Source organism: Ptychodera flava, chromosome 14 (genome assembly GCF_041260155.1).
Source record: "Ptychodera flava strain L36383 chromosome 14, AS_Pfla_20210202, whole genome shotgun sequence".
NCBI lineage: Eukaryota > Metazoa > Hemichordata > Enteropneusta > Ptychoderidae > Ptychodera > Ptychodera flava.
Genome location: NC_091941.1, coordinates 36,564,689 through 36,585,746, shown reverse-complemented (window position 1 = coordinate 36,585,746; position 21,058 = coordinate 36,564,689). Strand labels below are relative to the sequence as shown.

Sequence of the window (21,058 nt, the reverse complement as noted above, 5' to 3'; positions counted from 1 at the left end):
AGCAATATATATCAGTCTGAATAGCAGATATATCTCCATAACAAATGAAAATCATCTAGCGCACCGTGATTGTGACTGACCCGAAAATTTTCATCAGTAATAGAATCCACACAAATAGCACTTTTACTAATCTACATGATTGGCTTGATGAAAATGCATTCTGTTGTATTTGTTGTTGTACTGAATATTACATGAGTTTGAGTTTGTCTTACTCTAGACTAGTTGTACAATATTCTGTGCCTAGAATGACAGATAGGGTACTGTGATCAGATTTTGAAACCTGATAATTCTGGCACTTGGTTGTGGTTTCATGCTAATGGATGCAAGAATTAAGCAGTTGATTAATTCATTTGATAGCACATGTATAATCCTCCACTTCAATATGAAGGCTATTGTTCTGAGATATGAGAGTCTGTGGTGAGAATTTCATCGTGTACTGGATCATGCTGTATTGCTTTGCTTCATCAAGAAAAAAATTATTACATTCAAAATAGGGCCAAGCATTATCTCGAAGCATCACCAGTACCTACATGTAGTTGATGTCAAAATCTTTGTACTTTATTTCTTTCTGTCCTCTGCTTTCATTATCTCTGCAGTTTGGACATGGATTGGTGGTGCAAAAACCAGAAACGAGACGTCAGTTTTTAATGGCGATGAGACTTTACCACAAAATGAAGAGTACCCTGGTGCTAGAGCTGGCAGTGCAATATGGTCAGATGGAAAGGGTGATGTTTGGATGTTTGGTGGAGAGGGCTTTGATGTTACCGAGGCAAAAAACCAAGCCGACCCATCTCTCCCTTTCTTCCCGGCCAATGGCGATGCCACCTACCTATTGAACAGTCTCTGGAAATTTGATGCTTTGAAACGGACTTGGAGGGCCATTCATAAAAGTGGGAACTACAGTGATATTCCCACTGCAAGACATCATGCCACTGCATGCGGTATCAGGAATAAGTTTTTACTGATTTACGGAGGCTTAGGGTATAATTTTCAAGCGTACTCTGATTTGTGGATGTTTGATTTTCAAGATTCTCTTTGGAAGAGGATAGACTTTGCCCAGCGCAATTCAAGTTTTCCAGAGGCAAGGGGTGACCCTTCATCTTGGTGTACAGGGGAAGAACTCTGGATATTTGGAGGACTGAGAGGTAACTCTGAAGTTCTGTCCGACTTTTGGGTGCTCTCACTGACTTCACTGACATGGAGCCAGCTGAACGTAACTGTTGACATGGTGGAACGAGATCAAACAGTGTCCATCTCTCACAAAAGCGGAGCGGCGACATGGACAGTGGACGGTAAATACTTGTACATGTTTGGTGGGAATGTTATGCAGAACTATCAACACTACAGACACCTTGCCAAGGGTTTGACTTCAGATTTGTGGCAATACTCCACTGAAAGTGGACTGTGGAGTTTTGTCACAGGCTTCACAGAAACCAGGCACCCTGGGGAGTATGGTATCCTTGGACAGATGAGTTCACTGAATAATCCTGGATGTAGGGAACATGGTGCATCATGGGTAGATAATGATGGTAATCTTTGGTTGTTTGGTGGTGAGGGCACTGCTACCAAGACAATCGGTTTCTACACACTAACCCACCTTCTTGCTGATTTATGGATGTTTGATGTCAGTGCCGGAATGTGGACATGGATGGGAGGATTCAACACGGAAGATCCAGATGTGTTTTATGGCATCAAAGGAAAGCAAGATGTCTCCATTTCTCCAGGACCAAGGTGTGAAAGTGTTGTGTGGTACTTCAACTACACAGCATATCTGTTTGGCGGGCTTGGCCATGACCACAACGACAACGATGGCTGGCTGAATGATCTGTGGATCATGAATATGATGAATTCTTCCTCAGACTCTTTGCTGTTTCTTGGAACAGAGGAAATGCCGTTGTCACCAGTGAAGGCATTCCTCATGACACTGGGCATCATAGTTGGTGTGTCAATTCTCTTTGTGTTTGCAACATGGGGTAAGAAATGTTGCAATCTACCAAGACACAAGCCGTCTGCCAAATCACCTGCCGGGTTTGATGTGAAATACTCTCCACTCTCGGATGATACAGAGTTTACAATCATGAGTACACCCATGAAGGACATTCCAAGTTTTTGATTACTTCTCTTTTGGAATCACTCACTGCAGAATTATTTTGTCAGATTCAGCGTCCATTTAATTTTAATTGTACTTGCCACATTTTTCAGCAGAAACGCAGCTCACTTCAATTTTATTTTGCTTATTCTACGACTGTGCAAATCCCATGTGTTTATTTTCAGATGGTGCAATTTACTTAACCCTTTCACCACCATGGTATGACCCAGATCTATTGGCATCAATGGTGAGTGTGGGGTGAGAAGCTTAAAGCTTAAAGAATAATTTTCTAAGAGTAAAATGTCTATATTTTCAAGATTATATTGTCATATGAAGTTTATGTTATTTTTCTATGTATATTTGTTTTCTGAAGTTTTTATATGTTATTTGTATTTTAACTTATTGAACATTTCATGTCGCCAAACTATAATGACCAAATGATGGTCAAGTTTTACACAATCTATTACCCTAGTATTATCAAACACGGCTTTTGTCCTTGAATCCACCATTCATCATAAGCTATTGACAATTTCAGGAAAGTTCTACTTCATTTTATTAGCAAAATACTTAGTATAAGAATACAGGATGATAAATTTAGTGTATTTAAGAAGATGAATATTTAGTCTACTGTAATTAAAAACATAAAAACATCTACTTCAGAAAGTATTTATTTTCTAGATTAGTACAATCACTACAGGATGCAATAATATTCAGAAATGAAATTTAAACCTTTTGATAATGATGGCAGTCAAATTCCATCTAAACTTAATAATGCTTTTCTGAAGTACAAGTTCAAGCAGGACATTTTCTGCTTCAATGATTAGCGTGATCTTGATAATTAAAGAATGAAATTTGGAAGTTGTCATTGAATTTCAAGTGACACCAATGCAACTTTGGAAAGTGTTTTTTGACGTAGATGAGATATACAAATTGAGAGACCGCTCAAACTTGCATTAAGACTGAGATGAATAGATGTAGTTACTGTCTCTTTCATTGAAGAAAAGACTGATTTAACTTTAATGTGAGCTAATGAATTAGATGGTTGCAAATTTAAGATACTGTAAAACAATAGATTTCATTGGTTTGCCGTTGACTTTCTTTTATTCCACACGGTCAAAGACAAAATGTGTTGTGAAAATATGTACAAATTGTGCATAGTATATGACAGAAACAGTGTTCAAGAGCTACCAACGAGCAAGTCACTATAGTGTTGGCAATTTGTTCATATATTGATCAAGTATTCAGTGTTGTCCTTATATTTAAAAGTAGGTGGGTAATTCAAGAAAGTAGACGGGTGGACTGCGAGGGAGCGTAGCGAACGAGGGGGGGGGGGCGCGAAAGAGGGGTGTCCCCCTCTCGCCAGGCGAAAAATGCAAATTTGGAGTGGAAATGGTGTTCTCTGGTGGCATCTGAGGTGATATTTAGCTGACGCTGAACAGTACTTTTGTTGTGTATCTTAGACGTGGCTCACATGCAACAAAACAAACAACATGATTTTGTTTTGTTTGTATTATTTATGACACACTTATGTTTTTATTTGCATTGAAGATTTAACATTTAATCTTAAATCACCCGCAGTCTGCTCATTTCATTGCTGATTTCCCAAAATCAGGATGGAAAATTCAAAATACCGACAGTATTCTAATAAAAACACATTCGCTTTTGTTAAAAAAAAACATCGGTAAGATAATTCACTGTAACAGTGTTCGCATTTACGCAAAAAAATGCGTATATAGAAAACTCATAACAATTTAAAAATGCGTAAAGAGTCGATGAGATTCGTAATAACATTACGCATTGGATTGTTATGAGTTATAATACGCCAACGATAATAGTAAAATGTTTGCGAAAGCACTTTCCGCGACTGAGCTTAGGCGACAACCAGACGAGATGAGTGCCCGCTTGACATTAAATTTGTTGCAACATTTCTGTTAATCACTCATTTTGTGTGGAAAGTTTCGGATTCTCTGGGTGTAGTCTGAAAAATTGGCATCGTTGCTCAGAGGCACGTTATCATGTCAGCTGTGCCTATGAACTTACTTCGTGTCCAATATTAAGGCGACCGATAGTTTGTGAAACTTATGACACAAAGTGAGTGATTGACAGAAATGTTGCAACAAATTAAATGCACACCGTGCGCGATCATCGCGTCTCGCTGTCCCCAAGTTTGATCAAAGCAGATATGCAGCATGGCGTCGGAAGGAAACAACTCTATTTTCTTTCAAATTTGCTCGAAGAGTCCGTGAAAAAATATGATTCAGAGGGTTCATCGAAAGACAATATCGGGCAACCCAACATGGAGAACATGGAGAGGTGCAGTGACATTGAACCCATGCCGGAATCCACGACGTATATCAACAGGGGATAAGCGCCACAGTGAAGCCGTGAGCCGTGACGATGATGCGCCGGTCGGCAACGGTCGGCAACACACATGCCTGTGACCGTGGATTCTTGTACGTAAAAATACTCAATGAAAAAAAATACTCATTCAAATAAACAGTTGGTTCTAAAAAAATCTAGAAAATGCGTCGGTATTGCTCTGAGAATAACTTGATTTTTTGAGAAGATCATACTCGTAGTGACGTTGGCAGCCAGCGCGGCGGCGGAAAACTATCTGCAGTCTCATGAACTTCGAATCGTCGATCAAAATAACACCTTTTCGGCGCTTTTCTCTCACAAATTGAGCGAAATTGAAGTTTTTCATACATAAACTAAATGCATTGTCGGAATCAAGTATACCTTTCGAACGGGCTTTCTTCGGGAAAAAATATTCCATCGGCAAGGTGCCAGTGGCCGACGCCACATTTCTTTTTGACGCCATCGTTAAAATGACCTAAGATGACCTTCTTGGTCTTTTGGCCAGAGGTCCATATATCTTTCTTTCATGAATTTGACTTTGTTTGTGTACCGTCTATTTACTGTCTGCGCTGCTTCTTTTGTGTCTATGTTTACAACTATTGTCTTACGAATTCCGACCTAGTGTCATTGGACTATGGATTGGTATGATTGCGATTATTGTCATACTAATTAAACGAATTACACTGCTCGTAACAAATTAAAGACAACACCATAGGCACGTCCATCAGCCAATCACACTATTTTAACAAATAAAAGATCCGGCTCAAAAAGCCACAAACGGGTATTTAGAAACTGTTTTATGTTTGTGCTGTGCCATGCGGGGAAAGGGGTCGCCAAACTGCTAATTGTAGGCGTGCCGTCAAACAGCTGGCAGTGCAATCCCGAAATTACAGGTCTATAAAAATAATCTAATGACGTTAAAAGTAGCCGGGAAAAAATGCTAAACAGCCGGGTTATTTACCCGGCACCCGGCTTCTAAGGACAACACTGAGTATTTGAGGTGTGTCATATTGAGAGAAAAGAACAGACTGATTTATGATATTGGTGAAGAATTGAACAAAGTTATGATTGTAAGTAAAATAATTTTGAATCATTGTTTTAATAGTACAAGGTATTCATTACAGGATGCTGACTAGCAGTCTTACAGGTAGCCCTGGATCCACTGGCGGAACTTAGGCTGGGATTTTTCCACTTTGATGCATCGTATTCTCCTAACCACCGCCATGGCCCGATCTATAGAAATATGTAGTGAGTATGCCACACTTTTGGTGTGCATTTGCTGCACCTCTAAATACCAGCTAAAACTGTTGCATCAACGATAACAAATAAGAATTGAAGAGAAAACAAACGAAAATACCTGGGTAGTCTAACTACATGAACAATAACAGTTGCTCATTATCAAAAAACACTGGCCATTTTGAATCATCAACAGTACAGTGCACTTACCAGGTTTTTTTATAGATCTGGCCATGGCAGTGATGGGGAGGGCATAAACAGTCCAAGTGTATAAACAGCTCATGTTCAACCAATAAATCCAGGGCTATAGCTTACAGTATTGTCTGACTTCTGTACAGACTCTCAACAAATTTTTCACTAGAGTTTCCTATTGCCTGGATTGACAGACTTATGTTTTCCATGCCAGTCTCAGGATTTATTTTGTTATTAGGTCTGAAATTGAACTACCTGTAGCAACATAAAATTTGATTGACAGGACCTGTCATTTTAAAGAGGCTTTCTATTCAATATTATAAAACATACCTTCATTCACATTAAAACTATGTTTGTATTTGCCCATCAACTCCAATCTCAATGCAAAAGATTTTATCTAGTGCCTCATATGCAGTCACTTAGAATATTTTTCCCACAATACTTTTAGTGCAACCAAGAAACTTTTGTGAGTGAGAGGAAGTTGGTACTTATAAATAGTGCAATATGACTGTCCAGATTGGATGCATTATAAGTGGAATGCCATCAATAGTGGCAGTTGATGTGCAGGGTTTTGAATTATTTCAAAGGTGCACAAACTGTGACACAATTAAGATTTATAGCATTTTCATCACTTTAAAGCTTCCAATTATATGACAAGGGTAGAAATAAGATCTCTGTAGTGTCATGGAAAATACGCAGGAATTGTATGAATGTTTCAATGCAGGTTCTTAGTCAAGCATTGTATGATGTCAGCTGAATTTTGATACAGATTGTCATTTGTAGGAATGCTACTAAGAGATCTTCCTGAACACAGTGCAAAGAAGTTTGAAGGCTATAATATGCCATGAAAGTTTCCGTCAAGGCACGATTGTGCCTCACTGAGATATAAGGTAAAAACACTTTACAAAGTCCAGTGTACAGCCAGACAGGAACGGGTGTATATCTATGGAACAATTTACTGTAAATCAAGGGTGAACAGATTAAAGAAGCTTTTGGAACTTTTAACATATAAAGGTCACTGTAATTTGAATTGATTGATTTGTTCTGTGAAATGAGATGTGACTGTTTTACTGTCTTAGGAACAAATAATTACAAGAATTTTCACAGAGAAGTTCCATGATCTCATATCTAGATATTCCCAACAAGTATTTTAGGCTGTTAAACCATTCAGATTTTTCAGGTGACAATGATAATTTTGATTCTGTTTACAAAAATCAGTGAAGACAATCTTACATCGCATACAGGGAGTTGCATTTTGCAAATGCTTGGGTGTCTTTCAGTCAAAAAAGGAAGAAAGTAGTTGTGAGTAAATATCACCATCTTTCTGAATGGAATATATTGTCATTTGCATATCAGTCATTCAGTTCAGGTTCCTTCAAAGCAACTCAACCTCCCGTGATAACATAGTGGACACGGATTTTTAAAGGTGATCCTTAAGCTCACATAGAAGATACATGAAGGTTTATAGAATCTCGTTATAAAAAGAGGCTTGAATTTATACAGTTCAACATGTAATTTTCTTCCTTTTAGAATATACTATTTATTTCTTCTTTTTAGAATGTAATATTTATTTCTCAACAACCCGTTACAAAGTAAAACAAGCAGATGTGAACACTTCCTTTTAATACAGTATATTTTGCCAGGGTTAATGAGTTTAATAACGTGGTTTATGAGTTATCATAAAGTTGCTACAGTCTCTGGAAATACTGTGGGATACCAAGGAGGAACCTTGGTACTATATGACTGACTGACCTCAGAAACATTATTGGCTTACCACCCATGACAAAAACTCTATACTGAAACACTTTTTTCAAATTGTTTAAATAAAAAGTTACAGATGTACTGGTATGAACATTGCGTCATTGCTTATTTGTTGGAGCCAGGGAGTGGATTTTTTAAAATTTGTTCAAAGTGAACTGCCATGTTAAAGTGTCAGATGTCTTTCGGGATAGAATATTAATTGATATTGATAGACACTTGTACAGTGCTGTGTATCACCATCACCGCTCTGGAAAAATGCCATTTAACGTGTGCTTCACTAAAACATCATGTGTTACACCACACATTAGACTACTAACACTGTCAATATGATGTTAATGCCAATAATTTTGATTCCCGCATTGGTTGTCAGAAGAAACACATCAATGTACCTGGCATTCCTTTCAGGGTAATACTTTCCCATGCATGCAATATAGGAGTTGCCTTTACGTGCTCAAGGCAAGGTCTGTTATAATGGGTTTGATGACATTGTTTGCATACTTCAATTGGTTATCCATCACATGTTATTGTTGCACATCCACTTTGCTATGGTTTTAGACATTTTTCTGCTCTTTACCTTTGAGAAACAGGGAATTAAGAGATGTAAAAATGTTTTCCAAGAACACCTGATCTAATTTATCAGCTCAGTAATATTTGAGGATTCATTCTACATACCAGTAGTTGGAAGTTACTCATATATCTAGTTTCTCCACTACACAACCTTTGTCATGTACTTTGATAATGTGGATGTTTGCCTCTGTTTCATAAAAATTGATATAACAACAAATGTAGTACCACACAACAAAGAACAATGTCATGTGTGACATTGCCAGTCTCTCCACAGACAGAAAATACTCAATGCAATAAAACCACAGTTTATTAATTGAAGTTCATCAAATGAACCAAATTTATGTAATATTATGTCTTTTTGATGTAAGAGTTCTGATGTGCTAAAGTTGCCTTCTTGTTTTGGTGGTCTTTCAAAATTCTATTTTACTATAGCGCCACCACAGTACAAATATGAGGTGCTTTTGTTTTTTTAATTTTGAAGGTAGTTTATGCGGTAGTAAATTTTATCTTATTTAATCCCACTGAAAGTCTATCTTTTTTGGCAATTGTAAAAAAGGATTTTTAGAGTAGTGCTTTGACCACACCACACTATGTTTATTATCAGCAGCAGAACTGCAGTTTAAAATTCAAACAAATTTAAATAATTCCTAGAAGAAAAAAAACAAAATACCAATATTATCACTGTTCTTGATTCTGCAAAAACATTCCTTATGTGTTTTCTTAGATATGAAAAACATGTCAGTTATTTAAGTATATCAGATTATTTACGGTCAATATCAGAATCCTGGACATACAGACAAACAAATCAGTAATTATATTATCTTTGTTGAATGATACACATCATGTAATCCCTGCCCTCTCTCTCTCTCTCTCTCTCTCTCTCTCTCTCTCTGGGAGTATACACACTGGTATATGTTAGTCACATCAGAAGTCAAAGCAATCTGTGTCCAACACTATTTGAAGTGAATTCAGCTGACAGCTGTTATAACGCATTTCTCATTGGCCATAAAAATGTCAGATATTTAGCTACTGTACATACTCAGCTTAAACGGTATCAAATATGCATAGCTGTTATAATTTCAAACAAAATACAATGAGCTTTTGAGAACTAGCATCAATACATTCGTACTTAATGTTTCAAGTGTACATTTGTCTGCCACTTGGCTTGTTCAGGCAAATATTGTTTTTATCACTTTCAGTCTTAGTAAATATATAGGAATCAATAGCGAAAATTAACAGCTACCTTTTACAGCTGATTTATTTACTTATTATAGAAAGTAATATCAGTCTAGTCGTTGCTTGATTTTCATTCGCTTTTAATGGGTCAACATTTGATTAATTATGAAAAAAATTCTGAATATGACTGCATGGTGTTCTGAGGAATGTGCAGTTCAGATATTTGAACTTGAAGGCTAGCTTCAACATGATCTGAAGATCCGCTGATATAAGTCAAAGATCTGTCTGTGGCCAATCATGACCTGTGTCCGACAGTCACTCTACATGTAGTAATAATAACAAAATGACATCAGTGGGTGCATAGTTGTTATCTGTCAATGGACATACATATCTTAATAGTTAATGATTGATTTTAATGAAATTCCACATGGAAACATACTCTCCATTATTAGCATTCAGTGTATTCCTCACCAATCTTTGATTGACAGCCACAAACGGCAAAATCCCTGAAAGCTGCGGCATCACAGTGATAAAACACTCCAATGTCCATGATTGGAATCAATGCAGGAATGCTGTAATCTGAATTTCAGGTTGTTGGCTCAGAGTTAAAAGTCTGCAAGGAGGACAGAGCAAGGTCAGCTAGACTGAAACACTGCTCAGATTTTAGCGTTTAATTATTGAAACATCTGTGACTATTATGTACATCTCTGGTTTTAGAACATGAAAGTTTCTAGTAAATATGTTGTCGAGGCGGAATTTTTAATTCAAAAAAGCATCAGATTACCACTCCTTAGTGTTGAATAACATAAGTTGGACATTCCCTCTAAGAAACTGATTCATCCATTTGTTTCTTACTATTCAATCAAACGTGGTTCAAGTAATGTCTTGTATTTGCTCAAGATCAAAGTTAATCCAATAAGATCTTCATGTATTTTAGAAACTGATAAGAGTATAGGTCACGCATCTATTTTGTTGCATGTGCAGTGGGCCCCAGAGTCCTCCTGGTCCTTGTCTTCAAAACATAGTGACTAGAAGTACAGCACCTTGTAACCTTGGCATTTGATTGACAGGCAGTGTCTATAAACCAGTAACATTATCGCCAACACTTTCCAAACAATATCTCTATGGCTTTGCAATACATGAGTGTACTTACACAGACAACACTGAATTATGCAAAGAAAAATTGAGTTTCCGGTTAGCTCAAACATATACATGTACTCAACTACAGAAAGACATAAACTTACCTAGTTGCTATGGCAATACCAAGGAAAAAGAAAAATTCAAACTGTTCTAACCACTGTCCAGTAAGACCTGCATTCAAACAGGTATCTTACAGAAAAACAATTTCTTTCATTTTGGGTTTATGGTAAAATGAAAGGATATCACATAGAGGCATCAACACAGTCAAATTAAAGCTCAATTAATTACAAAAGCTTCTAATTTTCCAACAATTTAATCACAGTATAACATGTGTTTTCTTGTTCTACTCAAAATTCACATCAAAGTGCCAAGGTATTGAGTTTGTCCTATGTGTCCAGTGACATTATTCAGGTTACAGCTGAATTGTGGACTAGAAAACAGCAATTACACAGTGACTGTATAATGTCTATAATGTAGTGTTTGCAAGGCTAATAGATAGTATTTCAACAATCAGCAAATGTACTTGTTCCGTTGAAGAAAGATAAATGAAAAATGCAATCACAGATTGCAGCTATTGTTCTTGTGACTAAATTCACGAGAGCCATGAATACAGTAATATGCAAACCAAATAAAACATTGCAACATTTTGTTTTGAATAGAGTTTTAAAATTTCTGATAATTTTTCTAACGATCCTCAAGATCACCCCATAAGGTCATACTTCAACTTTAAAAACCACTGGAATAGAATATTTTCATCTTTTAAAATTGGGTGGAGTACCTAGAGTACAGATAGATGAATCTGTCCAATCAAATCACAGTTTCAATCTGAGGTAAGCTCTTGGTTATACTGAACTCAAATCCTACATAGAAGGTAAAATATCCCTTTGGAACAAAAGGGATCAACTTGAAATCTTGACACACACATGGCTAGGTTGACGTGCAGGGGATATGGATCATCAAGAGTGTTCAATCCTATTCCAATTGCCATTTCCCCATGGGAAGGTTTATCATTCCAGACTTCAGGAAAGCAATCAAAACTTTACAAGTTTTTCATTATGACTGGATAGGAAAGGAAGAAAAACATTTGTCATAAAATAAAACTTTAATTTTACAGGAAACTCACTTGAAAAAACCTGAACACAAATCTGTTTGCAGCTCTATCTCCATGATCAACTTGAAAACGCTGTACAGTTCTGTTTTTTTCACATTAATTGCATCAAAACAAACATATAAAAACAATATGCTTGTGCATTCTTCTTTAGTTAGCAGCCATGGATAATATTGTTTACCAATCACTTGTCTGACATTTGCACTTCTGAGATATTTAGGCGGTATTTTCGTTTGAAATGACAAAATGATCTTGCTTTGAGAACTGTAACCAGCTCAATGAAGCATCTACATGATACTGTCAGGTGCTGTATGTATCAATTGATCATTAAGTCTTCCTCAATTAACATAATTTTCTATGTAATCCATAACTAATTAGGAACAGTATAGAATTTTAATTACATAAGAATTAATTAATATGTTGTAAAACTGGTTTCAATCATTTTTTTACCTCAAAAAGTTCTGCTAATTAGTCTAGTTAGAAATTTAAAGTGAGTTTTGCAATCACATTATGTAGGGCTAATACATGTACTAGGTTGGCTTTAACCACCTGTGTTTTCTACAATCACCTTGGAAAGCTAACTTCCGTACGGAATGAACTGTTTGACAAAATATGTCAATGCAGAGTAAACACACAGTACATTGTACACACATGCAAACCTGCACTGTCACACTCATTACCCAGCTCCATACCATACCATTTTCACAGGTGGTGAACTTTTGAGCAGCAGCCAATAGAACTGTAATGTTCAGCAAGCTGGAACTGAAGTCTACATCATTATTTGCACAAATTCACAAATAGCAGACATTATTACAAAACAAAACATAGACAAAGAAAAATCATATATATGTAATAACCGTCTCACTGAAACACTACACTCACAGTTACTTTATTTCCATTGTACATAAGATCACTGTCTGACAAACTACCAAATGCTCTCGACCACTGAGCTTGGTGACATTTTACATTTTACATCTTTCACAAAAACGGTTGAATGTAACAGCTCACTGACAGTGTACATTACTTTGCTTTCAGAGTTGATGGAAGAATTCCAGTGTTCCATAACATTTCCATTGTGACGCACACAGAATAAGTAACTGCAAGTTACTGACACTGTCATATACATCTATTTTCATCTCATCACTGTGGATATTTTTTCTACATCACAAGCTATTTTTGTATCCATGATTGAACTGCTGATATATTAAAATTTCTGTCTTATCACATCTCATATTCTTTAAAAAGTTACCAGGACTTTTCTTAGTCAATTTGGCCTTATTTTAGTCATAGAAGTTTTCCTAAAGCCTTTATGTTCTAATGATTGTGTCAGTTAATTGTCCTTATTGTATCTCACGATGGAAACTCACATAACGAGAACTACATGCATGTAGAGGTTTTGAAATGTGTTAGTTTTTTGTTTTTCATTAGGATGGGTTTTTTTTCATTGATGTCTTCCTGTGTGCACTTAACACCTGACGATTTATGATCAGGAAATTTCCTTGCAGAGACCCTTTACACATATGAACAAACCATGTAAATCAGTTTAGAATAATTTTGCAATATCAACCTCTTTAGGAAACTCTGAAATACTGATTACTAGACGATGTAGCACGTTTGTCCGTGGAGAACCCAACAACACTGCCTCTGTAACACTATAAAAATTGCTTTTTGGACATAATTTACTGAAAAGTATATAAAAATGAAATTTGAACATAAAATGAAAACAACATTTAAGAATGTGACACAGACATAGATACTGTAGATATACATTTTGTTTATACCTTATTTACACCATACAAATAGTAGTCTCTCATATCACAGATATTCCTATGATATATCAATGCCCATTATCCTGTGTATTATGCTGGTTGCACAACATCATTAAAGAACAACCACTGGACTCACAGAATCAGACCATCAAGAAGCTGTTGACTAAGGGAGGTCTGTTGCCCTGTAATATACTGTTCATCTCCATTACATTTACACTGCACAGGAAATATATCTCTTATCAATTTCAATTGTCATGTTTATACTTTAAACAGCTGTCATATGTATTCATATTTTGTCCTATTTTTGTGTATTTCAGTGACTGCATGGAGCGTTGAGTTTGCTGGGAAATATGCTACATTTTGTACAAGTCTGATCCAACAAGTACGTCATTTTTGCTAAACATTAATCAGATCAGAACGTTCCCTCCCCTTCATCTATTTCACATCTCTTCAGTATAAGAACATTCCCATACCGGTATATACTGAATGGTGGAGCACCTGGCTGTCGGTTCTGAGTTGGTTTGTGATACAGATGATACTGCCTAGCATGTACGTCATGGTTACAAAAAGTTTGGCGACCATAAAACGTACAGCCATTACATTACTGTTCAAAATGGAAACCCACAGCACAAATCATTTAAAAATTTTTTTATAATTAAAACCCCTCCTTTCACACTGTGCTCACTTTCAGTGACTTTCACCTTTGACCCTTTCAGGTTGGACTTTCAAGTGACACACCATATTAAACCCCTGTATATATGGGTCCAGGCCTGGGAGGATTAATACAGGGTAGTAAACTATGACACTATGAAGACAAATGACACTAGAAATTAATTTTCTGATCCCATTTCTATTTATTGCATTTTGATAGTTCAGTCAAATATGGCCTTGTCCCTTACAATACAATTTGCAGAAATTTTCTGTGACTATTAACCATAAAATTTACAACTTACCATTAATCTACACATTCTTATTTCTATTGTACAGTTAAAAATATTTGGGCATTTAACCTATAAATGTAAAAAAATTGTCTCTTCCATTGAAAGTAACAATTTTAACAGGGGCATTAAATAAATAAATGACAAACAATAAGAAAAATGTTATACATATCTATTGAAGAAATAAGTTCATAATGTTAATAAACCTGCGGCATGACAAAAAATGATTTAGACAATCACATTAAAAAAGTAAGAGTATGATAAGAGCAAGAAACATGAGTGGAAGCCTTCATAAAGGTGACAGACAGTGTCACATTGTCAAAACGAATACAAAATTCACAAGTGTGTACTTGAAGACTGACTTGTGTAAATTGTTGCTTACTGAAATAGCCATGCATGCGACTGTATACAAGACGGTCTATTAGTTCTATACAAATTGCACCAATCATATGCATGATCTGGTGTCTGTTGAAAGCACAGTTCTCTAAAGTGCCCATTCTGAGCTAATAATATGCTGTCTCACGTTGCTTCTCCTAGGGCCAGTGTCTTTGAATTGATAGCAGATTAGCTTGGTGACTATATTATGATGCAGTATTTCAGTTATATGGTGCTATTTAAATACAGACTCTTTCAATGCTAATGCAAAAACAGCCTGGAGTTTGAAAAAAGTGTAAGGTTGGCACAGTTTCTGATAATTTTAAGTACCAATATGTCAGCATATATACAGTAATATCTTTTTTTTTCAAGTGATTTCAGAATGTTAGTTACAATCACACATTTTGAGTATTAGTAAATGAGTGTCTGTGAGTTTTGCATAAAATTATACACATAACATATTGGCTTTGGTATATAAACAGATGAGAAATGCCTGCCTTGGATACATGGAATCAAGTGGAACTGATGGTGTTATTGACAAGTGCAACTTGGGACTTGAAACTTTCGTAGAGCCAGGCCAGGAGGCAGGGACAAATATAATATCAAAGCACCTGCTCTGATTTAAAGATTCTCCCTTGGGACAAGAACAAAGCTATAATGCTATTTCCTAAATTCTCTTAATTCTTTTATACAAGGTTATCATGTGCCATTTCTTGCAAACATAAATGTGTGAGATCTCATGTACCATGCAGAATCTTGCAAAATATATTGCACATCTCTATTTCAATAAGCATCAATCATCAGGAATTTTAACAAGTGCCATGATTTCTGGTGTGCCAGTTGAGGGTATAAATTTGTTAAGAGGCCATGAGGGAAAGTAATGTCATCGAAAATTTTCTTTGGTAACACACACAAAACCAGCCTTTTCATTGTTGGGAATGCACTCCCATTCGATGTGGTGGAGTTCCTCACCCCATCTTGCATGGTGCTTGTCATTGGGTTTGTACAGCTTACACTGGAGACTCACATTGAAGACTCCCTTGTCTTCAATCTGCATAAAAAACAGAAAAAAGAAACAAATTGTCAGAGCAGAGCAAAAGTTCTTTATTCTTTCAATTGAGACATTTATATCACATTTAAGAGAATTCACATCTTTTTATTTGTAATTTTCGTAGTTTTTATGAGTTTTTATAATATATCGGTTTTTTTCCTTTGCTTTTCTATTTAAGTTTTAAAATGATTTTATATTTCTTCCAGCTATTTGTTAATTTTTAAGGTCAAGAGCGTTAAGATTATTTTTAATGTCATGTGCTATATAAGGAATAAAGATTAATGATTAAGATTTAATTAGGTTTATCTATGAAACAGTTACATTATTGGCAATCATACGGTTTACAAAAGATTCTGAATCATTCTGAACATTATAACTGGTCAAGTTGTGAGTTATCAAAAACATTTGTGTCTTCTCTAATTCTGACAACTTGATAGGAATTTGTCCATGTACATCACAGGGGAAAGGTTAAACATAATAAATAAAGTGTACTTCATTCATGCACTCACTATTGAGTTTCAGTTATGTATTTTGATCAACTTTGAATCCTGGGAGAGGGTATGGTATAGTAATGAACATAATTTTAATAAACTCCACACATGTTCATACTGCCAGTTGTTACCCTATATTTACTGTAGACAGTTTCTATATGTTTCTTTGCTTTCTGATTCACTGGCATGACAAATCAACACTAGTTGTATGAGGCAATCAACACTAGGTGTATGAGGAAAGTCAAGTTAAATAATAGATATATTAATTAATCACTATGTTCACATCATTTTCCACATTTTAAGAAAATGTCTAACGACATGTAAACAAGAAGCATGTGAAAATTAATTGTAACCTCGACGACACCAAAACATATAGATTGTAAAAGTTAAAGGTGGGCACTTGTATACGGTACATATCAAATTAAAATAAGTATCGTGACTTACATCTAAGAAATATACTTTGTATTAAATTGGCCATTTAATATCAGAACTGAAATAATTTATAATTCAAAAATTAAAACTCATATTCAGTTATTCATGCATGCACAATGTTTTTTCGGTATACATAGACTTTACACTTGTACTGGTCATTGCATCACCAGCTGGTCCTGAATTGCAACAATGACATTCTATAAATGTTTACACTTACACTAATTGAATGTTGATCGATTTGTAACATCAGACAATGAAATGATGTTGAAACAAAACAGGGTAACTTCACAAATAGTAAACATAGGGCCAAAGTCCCTGAAGCTACTATAGACATGGATACAAAATTAAGTATTTCCTGACTGTATGAAATTATCTCACTAAGGTCATCCTAAGGACATGTAAACCAAATATTAAAGCTGTCTGACCAGCGGTTTTGAAAAAACAAGCGACTCAACAGTTGACAGAGCTCTGCTGTGTTATGTAGAGAATAACCTTTTGTGACACATGTATTGATGAAGAAGGTGGATATCTTTGATAGGTCATTTCAGGATGGCCTAACCAAAAATGGAAAAAAATTCCGTAAAAATACAGATTTGCATATTTCATCAGACTATATTAGTCTATAATAGCAAATAAACGAGAGTTAATTACATTCTAACTAAAGTAAACAAGACTTGCTTGAATCAAGATTTACGTCATAATAAAACAGCATATCTGTCACGTTATAAAGAATCTTCAGCTGGTTATCTATATCTGTATTTTCATCCTATTAACCAAGCACATTTTAACTTTCAAATTAACATTGTAAGTAAGTTCTGTTGAATAAGTTGAGACTGTACGTACTCAGAGAAAGCACACTGAAGAGACAAATGTTTGTAACTTAAGAAGTTCAAGGTCATCAAAAGCATTATAAGGAATCATGTTACACTAAGTCTTTCATTGCACTGTTTACACAGATTGCATAATTGCTATAAATAGCACATGAGGAATCTTACAGCCCAGCTTTACCATAAAAACCCTATCACTTTGACCACTCTTTTAATTGACCACTCTATTTTTTTCCTCAAAAAGTAATCTTATTTTATCCTTACCAAGTCAACCATAAATGGAAATTAGAACTTTCTCTATCTCTATTTATTTGACCACCCTATCCTGACAAACTATTATGAGCAATTTCTTTTAGTAACATAAATGGTGGTTCAGAATATATCAAAGTTGGGATTCAGGAAAGTTGCCTTTACATGTTTTAATCCTCCAAGATGGTAAGCATTTCACTATGAACTGTCAAAAAAAGTTGAACGTTCTGATAATTCCACACTAAAATTCAATTATTTAAAATCATATTAATTATTTTTTTCTAGGTGAATTGATAGGGTTTATACAGTACAAGAATTACATACAATGTAAGTCAAATTTTGACCAAAATGACAAAAAAATTCCTTAAAAATACACATTTGCATATTTCATCACAATTTGAACAATCTAAGTTGGGTTATCCCTAGGGACCTGTATACCAAATAACAAAGCTGTCTGACCAGCGGTTATGAAGAAGAAGATTTTTTACCAAAGACACCTTTTTTGGCATTAATTTGCCTATTTTCAACAATATCAAAAAATTAAAAAAAATGGTTTCTCAAAATCATATTTTTCATCTACACAACAAATATCAAATCAGTGAGTACTGCGGTTCTCAAGATATTTAAGTGGACGGACGCCTCACAAACGGACATACATACATACATACATACATACATACATACAGACTGACGACGGACGCCGGACGGATACCCATCCCAATAGCTTCTATAGACTATAGTCTATAGTAGCTAAAAATGACGATAACTGCCTTCATAATGCAAAATCATAGATAAGTACTCTCATAAATAATACAAACTCAATCAAATTTACACATCATTGCACGGATTACACTGCTATAATATGATATCATCAAAATTAAATCATAAAATTGTGTTTTGCCCTGGAGGCAAAATTTTACCCTGAACACGCATAACTTCTACACTCATCATTTTAAAAAATAACATGAGGGCTTTTGTCCGATACATGGGTATGCATCAGAGTATATACAAAAGAACTTAAGGGTACTGAATTCAGACAAGAAATAGGAAGCTGACATGACTTGACTAAACAGTATAATTAAAAGATACCAACACTGTATACACTTTCTCATAAAATCTATAGTTTAATATGAATAAAAAATTGTTATGTTCTACCCAGATATTCTATTAATTGTGATTTTTTCTATAGTTGCAATTTGTTTTATACTTTGTCATATACATCACGATGCAACATAAACCTGCCTTCCGAAAAATTTCAGCGATGACAATATAACAATCAACCAAAATAACATCATGATCTTAGGAACACAAAGCATTTTATGCTTTTTTATATCATTCAGATTCCACTAAAACCTGATGATAGCATTAATTGGTTGGCATCAGCTGTGAAATGTAATCCCTATGAAGTAGAGTTTAATGATGATACATCTTAGAGAAACTAAAAATCATTTGTGTCATGAATAGGTCTAAATTGAGTAGATATTACACTGCTTAAATCAGGTCCCAGTGGAATGAAACAGTGCTATCCATGAAATAATCTTGTAAGTGTGATAGTTCATAGCAACTGATTGATGTAATCATCTGAAGGCCAAGGTATTATTCTGGGTATATATTTGGAAATTACATAATCTTACCCCTGTTTAGTGACAATAAGATTGTGAATATATCTTTCTCATAGCTTTAATAATCTGTCTGTTCAGCAGCTATAGACAGTAACGCTCATATCTTATGACCCCAAGTGTGCCAGATTTGTAACTCATATAGGATTTCTATGAGCATAAATATTGATAGTAAAATATTATGTCACAAGCATAAATGGCTATTATGCCTACAGGGAGTATTCATATTGCTCACATACAGTGACAGCTAGTATCCTGAAGCTCAAAATATCCCATATTTCAGGTCATAACATCTCTGAGTCATTACTTTGCAGACTAGAATCAGCGATCAAGTATGCATGCTGAACAATTAACAACAATTGCCTTCATACATTTTCATCTGATCCTCAGCTATGAAAAAATACATGACTCAGGTTCTTAATTGATAGCATTATGTGAAACACGTACAGATAATGGAGCGACACAGTGGTGAATCAGATGTATTGCCTATAAAACTTCTCTGGATGGTATGTTAAAATAATCGCAATCATACCAATCCATAATCCAATGACAGTATAGGTCCCAATTCGCAAGACAATAGTTGTAAACATAGACACAAAACAGCACAGAACAGACAGTAAATAGACGGTACACAAACAAAGTCATATTCATGAAAGAAAGATATATGGACCTCTGGCCAGAAGACCAAGAAGTGATTACACCATTAAACAGGGAGACCCTACTCACAACCTTTAACATATATAAACTTCTAAATATGGGAACACATGCAACAGTTCTAATACTACAGTAAATATAGCTAATAAAATTTTTGAATATTTATAGAAACCAATGAGTATAAACCGGTATATATTAAACTGAACAGTGATAATGCTGTACAGTGTTGTAGGCATGTCAAATTAGCCTAAATATGAATTACAAATCACTTTCACCCAATCATATGCGCTTCTGTTCACTTGCATTCAAATGTCTGCCTCTAGGGGAGCTATTTCTAATGACAAACATTGGATAAAAGCTGACAACTGTTAATGTATTTGATGACCAAAAACATAATACTGACATACGAACGTAAAGTTGGTGTCATCCTCATCCACATCCTAAGCCTCAGGTGACCTTTCTAGTTGACGCTGAAAATGATGCTACTCAGCGTCAGCTTCAGCGTCGTATCTGAAGATTGCCAAAGTGACGCCACCCGATGGCAGATAAATGATAAAATTCCCCACAACTTAAAAAATATCAACTACTTCTTTCACAATTTCCTTTTGAATGTACCATAAAGACTTGTTTTTTGGTAGTGTTCATAATTTTCAATCCAAATATGATCCATGGAAGTGTTTGTTGTGTTATGTCAACTCTTGAATTAAGAGTGTCCGAAATTGATGGAAAAAAGGACATTCATGATCCAAAATTTGTAAAAATCACCACCATGAGAGGCGATATGGAAGTCCTAATTATTTAGAGAACATATGAAACAATGGACCTGTACAACTGTGACTTGAGGTCTGAAAATTTGACGTAGTTACAATTTAAAGGAACAACAAACATACAGAATTCGAACATAGGGATAAGGTCATTTAAGGAAAATTCTTTGTTTGCCGTCCTTTTATTTTTTTAAACATACCAGCCAGCCAGGGCAAAAAACAAACACAGACAAAAAACACAAGTGTTAACATATGCTCAAGT

At 35.3% G+C, this 21,058-nt stretch overlaps 2 protein-coding genes across 2 annotated transcripts in view; one reads left to right on the top strand and one right to left on the bottom strand.

Moving 5' to 3' along the window:
- The window catches only part of LOC139150332 (uncharacterized), a 12,583-nt gene extending 4,860 nt beyond the window's left edge, over window positions 1-7,723 (top strand). Inside the window, exon 3 of the mRNA XM_070722634.1 lies at window positions 597-7,723. Coding sequence (XP_070578735.1) covers window positions 597-2,113 — 1,517 coding nt within the window. The 3' untranslated portion in view covers window positions 2,114-7,723. The remainder of the gene's footprint in view (window positions 1-596) is intronic.
- Window positions 7,724-14,230: 6,507 nt separating this feature from the next.
- Window positions 14,231-21,058, bottom strand: part of LOC139150331 (CB1 cannabinoid receptor-interacting protein 1-like) — a 42,958-nt gene continuing 36,130 nt past the window's right edge. The window contains exon 4 of the mRNA XM_070722633.1: window positions 14,231-15,760. Coding sequence (XP_070578734.1) covers window positions 15,593-15,760 — 168 coding nt within the window. The 3' untranslated portion in view covers window positions 14,231-15,592. The remainder of the gene's footprint in view (window positions 15,761-21,058) is intronic.